The following is a 16,386-nucleotide window of genomic DNA, read 5'->3' on the forward strand; positions in this document are numbered from 1 at the left end:
TTCAGTGAGTAGAAAATACTATGAGAGAAGAGAAGTGACAACAAAAGGCAGAAAAACTTCAAACAGCTTATTATAAAAATAATAACCTACCCAGCAAAGACCTTTCTAGAAATAGGTAGACACATACAAGTGTTATAAAGGAGGAAAACACTAAGTGAAAGGATAAGGCAGCAGTGTACATGTCTGAAATTACAACAGAAACATGTAGGTATAGACGTGGAAGAAGACGCTTCTACATCAGTGACATGGCCCTTGCACTTCCATATGTTCCCTGTACACAGGAGACACCCTCCAGATACCAGAACTGATCTGGGCCTTTCTTCTGTCACTGGACAGTAGCAATTATGACACCTCTTCCCTGTTATGACAAACAGAGCTATTTCAGGTTATCACCGTCAAGTTGTCCTTCTGGCTTCATGTCGCATACACTCCTCCCTGGAATGAGCTGTGTATCATAGTAACAAAGATTAGAGAAGCATCTGTAAATTTTGTCCAGAATACAGAAGGTGGTTTTCTCATTAAGCAAAATTATTAAATTGATGCGTGGATTCCTCCTCCCTTTCTCTTTCAGCCAGTACTCCCTAGAAGTTTGTTCCTGGATTACTCATTTAGAGTATTGTGTGCAGTTCTGGTGTCTCAACATAAAAAGGACATGGAACTGTTGGAATAAGTCCAGAGGAGGCCACAAGCACCTCCCGTACGAAGACAGGCTGAGAAAGTTGTGGCTGTTCAGCCTGGAGAAGAGAAGGCTGCGTGGAGACCTCAGAGCAGCCTTCCAGTATCTGAAGGGGGCCTATAGGGATGCTTGGGAGGGACTCTTCATTAGGGACTGTAGTGATAGGACAAGGGGTGATGGGTTAAAACTTAAACAGGGGAAGTTTAGATTGGATATAAGGAAAAAGTTCTTTACTGTGAGGGTGGTGAAGCACTGGAATGGGTTGCCCAGGGAAGTTGTGAATGCTCCATCCCTGGCGGTGTTCAAGGCCAGGTTGGACAGAGCCTTGGGTGACATGGTCTAGTGTGAGGTGTCCCTGCCCATGGCAGGGGGTTGGAGCTGGCTGACCTTAAGGTCCTTTCCAACCCTAACTATGCCTTGATTCTGCAATTCTATGACTGCAAATACCCTATCTCATTCCTTACTGCTACAGGGCAGATTGAACATTCACATTTAGGCAAGCCCAGCGTGATGTACCTGCAAGCCAATAGGACTTGGCAGTACACCGTGCAGAGATGCCATGTCTTGTTTCACACAAAGTTATGTCATCATCTCTGATTTTCCAGAGGAAACAAGGCCCTTTGGATACAGTATATAAAGAGACAATATTCTCATATAGTCACTGTCATGATTTTAAATTCACATGCCAAATGCCTCAAGAAAATATGCAATGAAAAAGTGCTGCTAGGTTGGAAATGGTCCCCACTGGTTCTGCCACTTCCAGTCTTCTCTGTGACTCACATATTCACAGCAGTTACCTTTTGCACTGGGGGCTTCTCAAAGCGAGTGACTTCCCCCAAAGAAGGAAGGTAAGCAGAGCTGCCACTACACTAACACCTGAGGGTTACATGTTCTGGTTTGTGTGGGTTTGGTTTTTTCCTCCACAGAAACCTTAGTCAAAGTTATTATTCAGTTAAATACAGTAACTTCGCAAATTTGGGGACAGCTTTTTTCTGAATAACATTCCAACTTTTTGTATTTCAACTCCTTTGCTCTCCATTTGTAGCTATTCTACACTGGAGCGGGAGCTAACAATACATTCTACAGGTGGCTACCAAGCTGTCATATAAACTCAGGGAGAGGGTTCGGATGGATGACAGCAATGTCTGACCAAGAAAAAGACAGAAAAATACATTGAGGTGCAACAGAAATTAACATGAAGAAGTTAAAACACGCAGACATAGAATCACAGAATGGTTAGGGTTGGAAAGGACCTCAAGGTCATCTAGTTCCAACCCCCCTGCCATGGACAGGGACACCTCTCACTAAACCATCCCACACAAGGCTTCATCCAACCTGGCCTTGAACACAGTTACCTATAGAAACAAGCATGGCACAAGGGGCAAATTCCAGAAACGGCTTCTGGAAAAATGATCAAGATGATGAGCAGAGAAAAGCTCATGTTGAATTTCTCCAGCAGTGAAAAATGTGGCATTTTAGACCCTCCTTTTTTTTATGCTCTTAAGGAATAGGTTTATACCACTTGTTTCTCACACTAGTCCCAGTGAGGACCACATTTAGTGGTTGTATCAAAAATATTCCTAATTCTATGTCCTGTGTTATCTTCAGCAAGTCATTCACCCATTGTTCTGGACTGTCAGCCACTATATTAAGTTAAAACTTAAACAGTGGAAGATTAGATCAGATTAGATCAGATTAGATTAGATATAAGGAAGAAGTTCTTTATTGTGAGGGTAAGGCACTGGAATGGGTTGCCCAAGGAAACTGTGAATGCTCCATCCCTGGTGGCATTCAAGGCCAGGTTGGATAGAGCCTTGGGTGACATGGTCTAGTAGCAGTAGTAATAAAATTGTCCATTACTTGCATTTGCACCGTGTCTAAGAAAAAAAATGAGTGGAGTTTTATGGAATGACATAATTCTAATGAAGTTACTTATACCGTACTTGAAATGTACTGCTCAGTTGGCTAGTCAGTTTACACAAAGATAGAACAGAACTGAAAGCAAACTTAATCCAATTTATATAAACTACCTACTGCCTCAAAGTAATCTAGAAGCCTCCTTGCTCCTGAGGATCACTTTATTAAAAACCATGGATTTTAACTGCTTTATATCATTTGTCTTTTCCTTCTGCCCAGACCTACTTCAGCTAAATCAATATGTTTTAAGAGTCTCAGGTTTAAAATCGCCTAGTCATTATGAGCTCTACACTTTTACAAATACAATTGCATAGGATGATATATTAGGTTTATTGTATTTAATGGCTACAGACACTTGATGCACATCAAAGTCACTTAGTAATATTTATATTAATACACCATCAACCTACAGATCTCTAAGGCAAGGGGCATAGCAAATATTCAAGGCATAAACAACATGCTCCAGTGCAAAGGAGTAATTTTTCCACAGTAGCACTCATATCTACATCTTCTACCACCAGAGAACAAGATTTTTATTCCATTTAAACACAGTAACATTAGAAATTTAATTTACTATAAGTTTACACCCACAAAAAGTATCAGGTCTAAAGCAATCCATAGAGAAAAATCTAATCAATTACACTCTACTTGATCAGCATCTCCAAATTCCTTCACTTTCTCTTCTTTATGTAACAATTATTTTCGACTGTTTCTCCTTTCTCACATCATCAGTCACTGCCATACACAGCAAGAACAGCAGGCTAATGACAATGCATAGAAACCAGTTTCCTAAAACAGCCAACAAATTATGAGCTATAACTTGGATCTATTCCATGCAACACAATATTAAAACCTGCATTTCTTTATTTAAGTATCACTTTTTCCCCCCATGTACTACAACTTTCCTCTCCCCTACTTTTGACAATTTTAGATCATTTAAGGCTTTTAAGGCCAAACTTCTCTTACTCAGCCCAAGAAAAAGTCAGCCTTTAACACCGAACAACGATAAAGTCTGCACAACATTATTCTTAATACTACAGTTACACATAAACCTGCACTAAAATTTGGGATTTCATTCCTGTTTTCACTGACAGCAGCTGAAAGCCCTAAAATTGAAGTTCTCTTAAGCAATTCCTCAATGAGAACATCAGCCCAAACAATCTTACTAAAAACCTGCAAACTATGACATTTAAAACCTGTTTTACCCCATAAACATTAAACGTGGAGCTTGCTGTGATGATCATCCAGTCGTTTCCCCAGATGAAACCAAGTTAGTAAAGCAGATTTTGATGTGCCCTTTCAAAAATGGCTTGGCACCAATTACAGCTATCACACTCTGCATTTCCAATTTCTTCTGAGGAAATCTACCACACTTGACCTACTCTTTAGAAGTCCCCACAGTGATAAATGACTAAACTTCATTCTCTCTCTCATACTCCTGGGTAAGACACCTATTAAGAATGCCACATTTAGCGAAAATGAAGACCTGCAGTCTAAAGATTCTACTTTATCAAGATGCTCTTTATCTGCTTTAGGTAGTTGCAAAAACACTAGAACAAACCTCTAAGAGTAACTATGAACTGTGCCAGTGATGGAGAGATCAAGAATAATTCAAGAAAGTTACCCGAAAGTTATTAAGAAACTGAACTTGATTGAAGATTTATTTATTCTCGAGTTGAAAAAGAACTTATGTACTTTAAAAAACAACAGACTAAAACCTGAGCCATTTGAAACTAATCAAGCACATGCTGCTAAGAAAATCCTGTCTATGGTACACTGTGTTTATCTCAGCCTTCAGAAAAGCTATTCTTCATTATTCACCAGTGCAATAGGTCCTAGTGGTTAAAAGACCACAGAAAAAGATTAAATGGATAAAATCTATGGAATTTCACAAAATTCCACCAAGCATTTGTCAAGAACAGATTATCATACGCAGCATGAACAATATTTAAGCAAAAATGTAACATGAGGTTGAAACCAACTTCAGCAGCAAACTTTTCGATAATTACATTTTGAACCTGACCATTTCATAATGCAAGAACTAAATTTTAGAGTTCAGAATGCTCCAAAGAGAGGAAAAATAACCTTAATCACCCTTTCTTATCCATGTCTTTTCCATATATTCAGAGAAGTTATTGGTAATAGGCTCTAGACAAGAAGTATAAATAAAAAGCGCTAATAAACAGGAGCTACATAAATGAAAACAATAAGGATGGAGACATTGCGTGTTACCAGTACCTAGCAATGAAATTAAAGCCTGAACAGGCACTTTGGGATGTGAAGGAAGATGATCAGGATGCAATTCCTGCACAGCATCCAGAGTGGTATCACATTTATGGAATAAGTGTTCCAGTTACCATAACTCGGAGATCATGCCTCCTTTCTCACAAACTGATCTTCTGGAGAACACATTGTTTTTATTCTAAATGACTGTTGATAAGCTCATGTGGTTAAGTCTGTCACATCAGAATGATTTTGTGAGGCAGGTCATTTGCTATTGTTTCAGGGGAAGATTTATAACAGTAATACAGCATCATTATTAGGGTCTAAGTCAAAGGAAATACAATGTACACTCACGATGCTGCATGTAAACTTACTTTTCTTACTAAATCACTGAGAAAAGTTATTTTCTCTAGGTGGCAGTTTTCCAGAGCCGTAACAAAGCAGTCTCCCTTATTTTCAGGGTCAAAACAAGAAGCAGAGATACTAAAAAAGTGCCTTGTTAGGCATGAGCAGGACTTATTTGTTATGTGTTTTGCTATGTGATTCACATTACCTGAATCTATATATGTTATCTATAGGCTCCGAAGTTATAAACTAACAGCTATGAGGATGGAGGTAAAGAGATCTTAGCATGGAGTTTCAAGTTAAAACCTACATGGTGAAAAGTGGAGAAACAAAAGGCTGAATTAACCAGATGAAAGGCAAGCTGAAGAACTGCAGATGGAAGGCCCTTAGCACTGCCAAGGCACCAAGAGAACTGCACAAGTTCAATTATGGAAGACAAAAATTGTTCAAGCAAGTTTGCAGAATATTGATTGTATTACAGCACATTTAAAAGGATTAAGGTTTAAGTATCTAGCTAAAAATGAAAGTACAGCCAAGAATTTTAGGAAACCTACATGGAAAACTGACCTCATTGCAGCCTTCCAAGTATCTGAAGGGGGCCTACAGGGATGCTGGGGAGGGACTCTTCGTCAGGGACTGTAGTGACAGGACAAGGGGTAACAGGTTAAAACTTAACCAGGGAAAGTTTAGATTGGATATAAGGAGGAAATTCTTTCCTATTAGGGTGGTGAGGCAATGGAATGGGCTGCCCAGGGAGGTTGTGAGTGCTCCATCCCTGGCAGTGTTCAAGGCCAGGTTGGATGAAGCCTTGTGTGGGATGGTTTAGTGTGAGGTGTCCCTGCCCATGGCAGGGGGGTTGGAACTAGATGATCTTGAGGTCCTTTCCAACCCTAACTATTCTATGAGTCTATGAAATGCAAAGCTACTAAATGGAATGTACAGATACTCAATTGAGGACAACTGTGTGTCATACTACGTAGTACCAGGATTTTGAAATAGATGAAATAACAGTAATTTCAGAATTAAATAAAAAGCGTGATTCCATCTATTCCTTATATTCAGAATTTTGCTTTACAGAAAATAATAATCCAAATCCACAAAATTACTTTTAATAAACCTCCAGCTTTTCTCAGTTGTTTAATACAAGATATACTTTACAATCAAAACTCTAATCTGACATAGTGCAACATTTTCTTCTATGCCCAGATCTAAAGATTTGAGTAAAATTCTCTCTGATACTGATCATTAAATGGCTACTTTGTTGTGACAGGAACAATAAGTTAACATAGGTTACAGTTAACTGTATGACAGTCTCTGCATGTAATTTCACACTCACAAGCGTTGAAATAAAATCTTGATTACAGTTTCAAAAGCACATATATTAACTTCACTGGATCAATTTATGTAGGCACTGGATAATTCTCCAGCTGATCAGAGCTGCCCTCTCATTTGGTCTCCCCAGTTCTGCTGTCTGGTGCATTTCAGCTTCTGACAGCATGTTCTCCCATCAGAGCACCTGCCTTCTCCCAGCCAACTGCACACTGATGATTAAGCTAAAGCCTTAGAAATTATCATCACGAGCCCAGTATAAGTGAGCATGGCAAAATTCCATGTTTATCAATGCACATAAATGGAGAGACACTGGGATAAACTGCCCAAGGAAGATGTGAATGCCCCATCCCTGGAAATGTTCAGTGTCAGGTCGGACAGAGCTTTGAGCAACCTCATCTAGTGTGAGGCATCCCTGGAATGATCTTAAGGTCCTTTCCAACCCAAACCATTCTATGATTCTATGAAATCTTTGTAAGGATGAAGCACGTAAATACATTTGTCCATAAAGTTAACCAGAATATCCAGAATTTCCATTATGAATGAAATCTAAATATCAGATGCTTGAAAGAGTCTCTAGTTGGAACAGAACACAAGCCCTCCCACATCTTCAGGTAAATTATTCTGGAAGAATTCTTGTGTTTCAGACTAAGATTTTTTGCACTTAGGAATAAAACAGATCTTTAGATCTTACCTACAGCTTTTTTCATAAACATACTTGAGCTCACTTGGTCCAGAACCTGGTATGACTGAAAGTAAGTCTTTTAAGAACTAGAAGACGTAGTCAAAGTATAGCACTATGAATAAAATAAACAAGGTTTTAAAGAAACAGTTTATTAGCTGAAGCAGAGCATGATACCCAATATGCTACAGAGCTTCTGATTCAGACATGGATGGTAATACTCTCTTTTAGGAGTACATACAATGAATCAAAATTCACCTACAGGAGAGACAAAAAAAATGCTTTAGACATTCAGACCAAATCCAACACGGATTTTATTCAGACCAAATCAGCACGGAGGCTGAGTACCAGCAAAAGGCAGTTCATTGTCGTGAACTAAGTCTAGTAAGTGGAGTAGGTCTTCAGAGGTCTGATCAAATGTACTCTTAATTCTTGGTGCTGAAATATTCTCCATTTGGCAGAAGCAATCTTAAGGACTACTGCAACGTCCTTTCATTACCAGAGGATCCACAACACGAGCAGTACGCAGATTGAGGAACATGTATATAAGCCACCTGAAATAAAGAGTAGTCTTTGGTCTAAACCCTCTGTCTGACCTAGCTGATCTGTTCTTATTAAGAGAGGAAAACTAAACACGCAAGAACTCTCAAGAGCAAAACTGAGGTATGCATCTACAGAGGTATTCTGTATTTGTGACATCTGACCATGTGGCACACAGCAGTTTACATTTTGAGAGCTCCATCTAGCCTACAGATGATCTCTGTCCTCTGGAAGAGTTGTTGTGAGGAAACATAGCATCCGATGCAAATAGAGCATTCAAACATCTCAATTTCTAATCATTCCTTAAATTTCTTACTGAGCTGACTGGATTTTCAGCACCCTATTCTAAATATTTGCTCCAACCCTCTCCCCACTTCAAGTTTCCACCTTAGCAAGTCTTCACATAAGCCCATCTTTACCTCTTCTCCATTACTTTAACCCAGTCACCTTCCCCTCCATTTTTTCCTTCACTTTCCATAGAGCTGATGCCCTTCTATTCAGGTGGGCATCATGTAGTAGACAAAGTTTTCTTTAACATTAAGCATTTCTGCTTTCTTACTGTGATGTCATTATGAAAATAACCACTTACTGCTGTTCTATTTGTAGACTGCACTTCTTAGCTACTACCATGATCCAAAGTACAACAATCCGAAGTAATCTTTGGACTTCACAGTGATCTCAGGGTATCCCCATCCCAGATGGGTTCTTCCAACGTTACCTTCCAAATGACAATAGCTGCTCAGAAGGAACTCCTTTGGTCAGAAATATTTCCAGTGTGACAGCACTGGAATATGCTGAACACAGGTAACATCTATACAAATGATGTCTGCTGTTGATGCTCACTGACTGTATTAATGACTCCAATGTAGTCTGGCATGCTGATGGAAGACTACCAGAAATTGTCCATCTCGTGTAATACTGACACATCCTAACTACAGCAATGGGATTTTACTGTCATTGAGTAAAAAGGCCAATGATGGCTCCTCAGTAAAGAAGCTGTCATGACTGCAGAGTCTCTTACTGCTGACATAAACTCTGTTTATTGTGTTGATGTCAACTTTAATTTTTCTTAGTTCATCTTTACACAAGGCAGACACATAGATGACGTGTGGTTGATATAGTAGATTGTACCTGCTGTAACTAGCCTTGATGAGACATTTGTTTGGGTATAAGCAGACCACCAACTCTTGTTTATTATTGAGTGACAATGAGAAAAGTCCAGAGAAAACAGTCCTTTTGACAAGCAGACAGTGAATCTATACACATTTTTCTACCAGTACTACACAAAATTTTTAATGCTTCTTTCATGTCAGATAAAATGGTAAAAATAAGTACTTCAAATTGTAAAATGCGTTGGATTGAAATTGCAGGTACTACAGTGGTAATACTTAGAGTAAAATACCAGATGAGATAAATGAATTGAATTTACTCAAACCCAGGAGGGAGCAGCAAATATTTTTTCCCATCGCTCTAGAGAATAGCTTTAATACAATATTTTCTTAGTGTTCTGAAAAACAATCCTCTCTAGGGCACAGCAGAGTGTTCATTTCTTCATGGAACAATTCACAGAAGATGAACAGGGCTGGTGAGCAGAAATAGTGCTAAATACTCAACTAACTACTTCTAGAACCCAAAAGCACTTAAAGGAATACCAGCAATGTCAAACCACGCAGGGAAGGAAAGTTAGGAGCATTGAGACCCAGACTACTCAAAAACTTCAGGCTTTCATCCAAATCCAGATGACGCTCACATTTTGCCACCACCAAGAATTGAGCCCACTCTCCTTTTCACAGAACAACTCTACTTTTATTGTCCACTTTACCTCAAAGGAAACTGCAATTCTTGTCCAGGAAGGCAATAAAAACCACCTTCCATACCTGGCAAAGACTGACTTTGCTCAGGGGTCCAATCTAAGCAGACTTCAGGAAATACGAATGTCTTTCCAGCACATATCTGACAAACGTCAATTAATTATTAAAAAAATAGATATTATTTTACTAAAAAAATCCACTTGGGAAATGAAAGAATTTTGGGGGTTTTATCTTCTTCTTCAAAGGCTTGAAAGTTACTAGAAACACAGAGACTTGTATCTTCCCTTTATTTTTTCTTCATAAGACTCGACATGTTTAATACTGAAGGAAAACTCACGGCCGCAGAATTTCCAAGCATAGTATTGAATTCCAAAATAAGACAGTGTGGAAGCAGAAATCTAAACCTGGTTTGTACACTTGTGCCTAAGATCACATTCAGACAACCAGAAAGAAGGAATCTCAATTTCAATTTTGCAAATTCAACATCCCCACTAACTTCAACAGGATTCAGAATTATTTAAAAGCTTTAAAAAAAACCAACTTGTTTTGTGTAAGGGCTTAAACTTAGAATAGATTTAAGGATTAAGGGTTAGAGGACTGTGAGCTAAAAACATTGACAATATAAAATTTAGCTCAGTCAACAGCTTACTTCCATACCAGAAGAGCAGAGCCTGAAAACTACATGGGGAAAAAAAAAAATCAAATTAAGGCCTGTAACTCATTTTTATACACTTCTAAGACAGAAAAGATACACTAAAGACAATGTATTAACTTATATTAACTCTACCTACCATATTTTAACACTTCCTACCATTTATTGAGAGTGCCGGAACAGAGTGTGTCCATGAAATAACTCAAACCTCTCCTGTTTCTGCAGTTGAATCTGTGGAATTACAACTCCTGTTCAGAATGCAGAGGCAAATTTTCCTGAACATACAAGTTTCAAAACAAATGACATGTGGCATTTCTTAATCCCAGAAGATCTATTCCAATGAAACCATGGACATTACGTTCATCCTTGATGAATAATTCTCCTTTTCACCTTGTGACAAAACCAGAAAACCAATGAATTATCATTACATGATGGTAATCACTGGGACTTTAAGGACCAAATTTCCGTGGTTGAGACTGATCTCTAAGCCTCTTGGCCATAATATGTGGCATGGAGTAACAACATCTTTCTTCCATCACTAAGAAGAACTAGACTAAGCCAAGTAATTTCAGCTTCTAAGCATGAAAACCAGCACAGACTTCCCTAGGTTAAAAATAACATTGTTTGCTGAGAGATTATGAGATTTGTTCGAATTTCTCTCTGCAGCTTTTGCATTAAGACACAGAACAGCTGTATATCTAAACACACTGCAGTGGTACTCAAAAAGTAACAGCCAGCCTCAAAACAGACTGTTTCACATACCAGTATAACCACAGCAATGCAGAGTTAAGCAGGGGCTAACTCGCTCTGCTGTACAGATGCGAGGTTTTTAGACAATGCTTACCACAACTACTCCATAGCAAACTGTAGGAAACAGTAGGAATAGTACATCTGAACACGGCATCACACCACGATAGTCTACCCAGCTTGAGGGTATAAGCAAGCTTTATGATAAGGTCATACAGCAGTTTTTACACTGAATTTATGAGATCATTATAACAGTCATTTCCAGAAGCCAGTGACTGGCTTATTAGAAGAGAGCTTGTAGCAAAACTGAAATTGTAGATTGCAGAGAAGCTGAACTGCAATACTGGCAATATCCAAGACTGAAACACCAAAATTGTAAGGCAAACTAGTAGGGATGGAAGGTTTAAGCATTTAGACTTATAAAGACCCAAACAAGGACATTTCAGAGCCAGCAACAAGAGAAGCACTGATGTGCATTAAGTTTCACTTGCAAAAAATTACCTTTATATGAAGACTACTTCTGCACAGTATGCAGGACTGAAAAATAACTACTACTCCTGAATATTCACAGACACATAGTGCTAAATCATGAATAAATGACAGCAGAGCATTTTCACCACATATACAAATTAAGATCGATCTCGTTTCTTAAGAACTCCCACTTGCTTCTCACATTAGTCTTTGTCAAATCACTGTAATTGGCTTGACTATTACAAGATAAACCTTAAAACATAATCAAGCAATCAACCGCAGGTGTCACTGAGCACGACACAGGCAGTAGACCACAAGCACTGAATTGTTCTGCAGTAACAGAGAAAATTAAGTATCTTTTAAGGAGGGTCTAGGGAACTCTGACAGATTCATAAATATCAAATTGTGACTGAAGTTCAAAGGAAACCATGGATCCCCTCTTCTGTATATATCCCACCTTGCTACATTTTGGACAACAACGTTCTGATTGAGCAAAAGTGTTTTCATTTGACAACAAAGATGAATCTGTGTGCTCTCAAAGATATTCAGTCTAAACTCAAGAAAGTTAAACCCCAAAATACAGCAAATTCCTCAAAACCCAGCCAAAAGAACTGGACTAGAACACATTCTAATTCTATTTTTTTAATAGAAGACTCAATTATTTACAATAACTGCCTGATAGTTTATTTGGAATTTGCCTAGTCTTTAAGCTACTGGTGATACCTATGTTTCTTCCCATTAGAGAGGACTGTCAAAGTAGAAAGAAGTTATTAACAGAAATAGACATCATTAAACAGAAGTAGACAGCAGAGAAAAAAGCTGGATGTAATGAAGCCATCTGAGTAGACAAACGTAATCTCTTCCATTCTGAACGGTAATTTCTTCTGCCCATTTGCCCAGTACCAGCTATGTATGTCCATGTACATAGAAACATAATTATGTGAATAGCCTGGTGAAAAAATACTTCTTTCTATACAGTTCAAAGCTTCATAAACATTTTTAATCTAGGTAGAGCAAATTATTGGGTTATAATAGCTTAGTTGGGAAAAACTGAGATAAGATTATTACTTATATTAATGTTGTAAACAGAAATGGAAATTGCAGAAATGGACATTTGTTAGAATGCAATGAGCCAGTAAATCACCCTACAGACGGTGCCACCTTACTGTGGTTTTCTCTCTCATCTACAACAGACAAATCATACAAATATTGGAAAACTAAGTCATATTTTTCCTACCATGTATGTTTTCTGCAAATACATGATCAGAATGATAATACTTAAGTAATTAGAAATAGGATTTTATAAACATCCCCCAGAGCTTTGTCCTGTTGACTTTTTTATTGTCCTGATTTTTATTCCCACCTGCTCTATAAATCACCTCTTCTAAACAATACAAAAAGAGCAAGGTTAGTGATTAAGCCTGGTTTAGAGTAGATGTTAACATGGTAAATTGTTAGTTTGGGGCATGCTATGGGAGCTGTACAGCAGTCATAATAGTTAGGCTCAAAATACCGGTAACTTTACAGAGCAAGTAACCCTTATATAATAATACTAATAATAATAATAATACTATTGGAATGCGTATTCTCTCTTGAACACAGATCTGATGACCTGCAAGATCCTTCCATCATAAAATGCCAATTGAGTAAATGAGAATTCATTCCAGATACACAAAAACTGAATCAAGCACATGCATTCCCACCAGACTGTTTCACTGTAAAACTAAGTTCTTGCTTTACAGCTCTTCAACACTCTTGTAACACACTCACATAGATCACTGTGAACCAGCAACTTCTTGGTTGCCAGGACAACTGGCTGACAAGGAAAAAGTGCACCAAAATGGGGTGGTTTTTTCCATGTATTTAGTGCAAAGAAGTTCTGCATTTCTGGAGTTTTAGTCCTATTTCGACATAATGTTCCCCTTGCTTCCCTAAGTCAGACGTGTCTATAGACCAGACATTCTACACAAACCTCTAAGCTTAAAAATTAATACTGGACATTTTACTCACTGAAGTATCAAATCGTTTCTTCAATCATGCTGATTTATACTTATGAGTAATTGGGAAATACCTTGCTACATCATAAAATACAAAGAAAGGATTTCCTAATTTTTTATCATCCGTCACATGCTGTCATCATCCTTCCTATACTGCAGCATCAAGTGATGATGAATTAGCAGTGCTAATGGTCTAAAATAAATATACTTAAAAACTGACAGCTTCACCTGTTTACTGACCAAGCAGAATTGTAAAAAGTCTCACCAAAAAGAATGCAAATTCACAAGCAAAGCAAGTTACTGAGAAAACCAAGGCTGATGTTTGCTTCTCAGCCAAAGACACACTAGGTCGTGTACTGCATTGTACAAAACTCAATCTAAATTCTGAACGGACAGAGAATACAGACCCATGCAGGAAATGTATCAAGTACTGCAAAGCATGCAAAACATCCGCCAAAGCCATGGAAGAGACCAGTGAAGTTCTACAGTATTATTTTTTACATTCTTTGTTATCATCACTTTAAATTATATCTCCTGCAACTCTGGCCAGTATGAAGCTGTTCTTACAGGACTGCTCAGAAGAGGAAGTTCACATATCCAACAGGTAAGATCAAAAACAAACAGCAGCTTACCCCAGGGAAAAGTCTCTCTCAGTAAGCACAGTGCAGCCTCTACCTACACAGTTGTTCTTTCATCCTGCTACTTCTATTTACTTTCCTTTTGGCTCTCTCAACTATTCTATTACTTATAAGAACACCTCTAAAAGGCTTCCTTCCAGAAGTATGAAGGCAAGACTTTGATCCCAAACTGCTTAGAAGGTACAACATCCTTCCATACATTTTAAAACAACAAAACCAAGAAATCATTCAGAAGCACCTTCCTACAGAGTAGGCAGCATAAGAAAGCAACATGACGTGAACAATTGATAGTTCCTTGAGCATACCATACTGATAACCAACTCTACAACTCCTCCTGTTAGACCTTTTTGTTTGTTTGCTCTAATGGAGCAATCCAAACACAGAACATCAAGATGTTCTTAAAAAAAAACCCAAAGGGAAATATTTATGAAGCAAAGAAACCTTTATTTTTAATCACAGAACAAACCATAACATAGCCCAATGAACACCACGTTTATTACTTATTCTGATGTCACTCACTTACCTTCACATGACTGAAGTCACCAGCTTTGCTGCTTTCTTGGGGATTAATAGGTTTAGTCTCTACTCTCGGTTTGACAACCTGCCGAAAAGGACTGGAGAGTGGAAGTCCACTAACACTGATTCCATCTAGGAACAGAACAAACAAAATTACTTTTGGCTGTCTAATTTTCTGTTTTATTGGAACAAATTTATCATCAAAGGGAGAGAAAATGTGCAAAAAGTACTATTAAGACTCTATACAAAAAGGTAAAACAAGAAGATTATTCTGACACATTTTTCTCTAGAAACCAAATATACTCAAACAGTAATAGAACAAAAACACACTGAAGGTCACTGCAATTGGAATATTGCAACAGAGATGTCTTAATAATATCAAACAAGGTTTAATGTTTGCAATATTAAAAGATAACAAGGATAAACGTTTGTTTTCCATGATACTGGCCATATCAGTTGCTTAATATCTTTTAAACTAAATTCCAATATGAGTCCTTAGGATACCTTTTTCAAGTACATACTGTGGAAAATAATAGAAAATAGAGAAGTCAGATTCTGCACCATCTACTGATGCAATATATAAACTATTTCTCATGTATAAGAAAAGCAGAATGGAAACTGAGCTTTACATTTTAATAACCAAGAAAAAGCTTAACAGAAATTATATCCTTAGAGCAATGCCCTCGGCTTGGTATTTACTACCAGCCTGTGTACTGGCATAAGGCAGAGCGATAAAAGACAATATGACAACTTAGTAGCAACTTTTATTGCTGACAACCTTGTATAACTTGAAGTTAAATAAATACACAGCGGCATATTCAAGTTTCTCATCCTACCAAAGCTATATTCTAAGCACAAACCATTAAATTGTGTGAAAATTGAATCAGAACCAGTGAGAAGAACAAAAAAATTAAAATAGTGAAGTTTTAGCATACATTAAAGCTAGACTCACAATTTGTTATTATTTAGATTTACACATAGTCCAAAGAGCAGGATTTTGTTCCTTTATGCTGTGCACAGCAACAGCAATCCACAAACACCACCAAAATACAAGCAAAATCTCACATACTGGAGCTATCTAAACATGTGGGAAACATCAGATCTCTACACAAAACCCAAAGATATTTCACGGTTTGAAACCGCTCTGATCAAATTATATTTGCTAATATCACATTCCATTCCCATTGCTACACCTCATGTGTTGGTGGTATGGTTTTGAAGCAAATATCATCATCATCCCCATGTACTTGGGTTTGCAGAGCAGTTTCAGTGTGTACAAACTAGATTCCTCTTGGAGTAAAGAAAATAAAACCAAAGACTTCAATCCCAGGGTACATACAGGTCAAGTACTCCAGCCCCTAATGGGTCATAATAGCCTGAACCAACAAGCAGCCCTTATGACAAATTTGGGTCACAGGTAGAGGAGATCCTTTATACAGAGAGCCAGAGTAAGTATGGACACAGGTAAACTACCTGAATTAACACAGTGTAATGTTAACAGCTTTAGCACCAAGCGCTTCTACATATCAGTCCATTCCTACTGCCTCATCTTAATGTAGAAAGAGCCTTTAGTCACTAAATGCAGCAATTCTAAATCAGGAATTATAGTGAGATCACCAGGCAGTATAAGAATAGAAAAAAAGCTCGGTATGAGCAGACATTATGTACTATACATTAAGACCAGGCATATAGAGTTTTGTTAGATGTAAGATGCAAATACAACAAAGCCCCTAATCAATTTACAGGACCACAAAACTTGCAGTCTTCCTACATTAACCTGGGTGGTCAACCATCTGATGGAAGCACTCAGATTAATTCCAGCCAGATTAATTAATCTTTTAA

At 37.9% G+C, this 16,386-nt stretch overlaps 1 protein-coding gene across 8 annotated transcripts in view; it reads right to left on the reverse strand.

Annotated features, from left to right (window-relative positions):
* Positions 1-16,386, reverse strand: part of TRAPPC9 (trafficking protein particle complex subunit 9) — a 600,540-nt gene that overhangs the window by 486,711 nt on the left and 97,443 nt on the right. For all 8 annotated transcript variants that reach the window (XM_065669014.1, XM_065669011.1, XM_065669012.1 and 5 more), the window contains one exon: positions 14,552-14,676. In XM_065669014.1, coding sequence (XP_065525086.1) covers positions 14,552-14,676 — 125 coding nt within the window. The remainder of the gene's footprint in view (positions 1-14,551; positions 14,677-16,386) is intronic.

Source organism: Lathamus discolor, chromosome 2 (assembly GCF_037157495.1).
Source record: "Lathamus discolor isolate bLatDis1 chromosome 2, bLatDis1.hap1, whole genome shotgun sequence".
In the NCBI taxonomy this organism is placed as follows: Eukaryota; Metazoa; Chordata; class Aves; order Psittaciformes; family Psittacidae; genus Lathamus; species Lathamus discolor.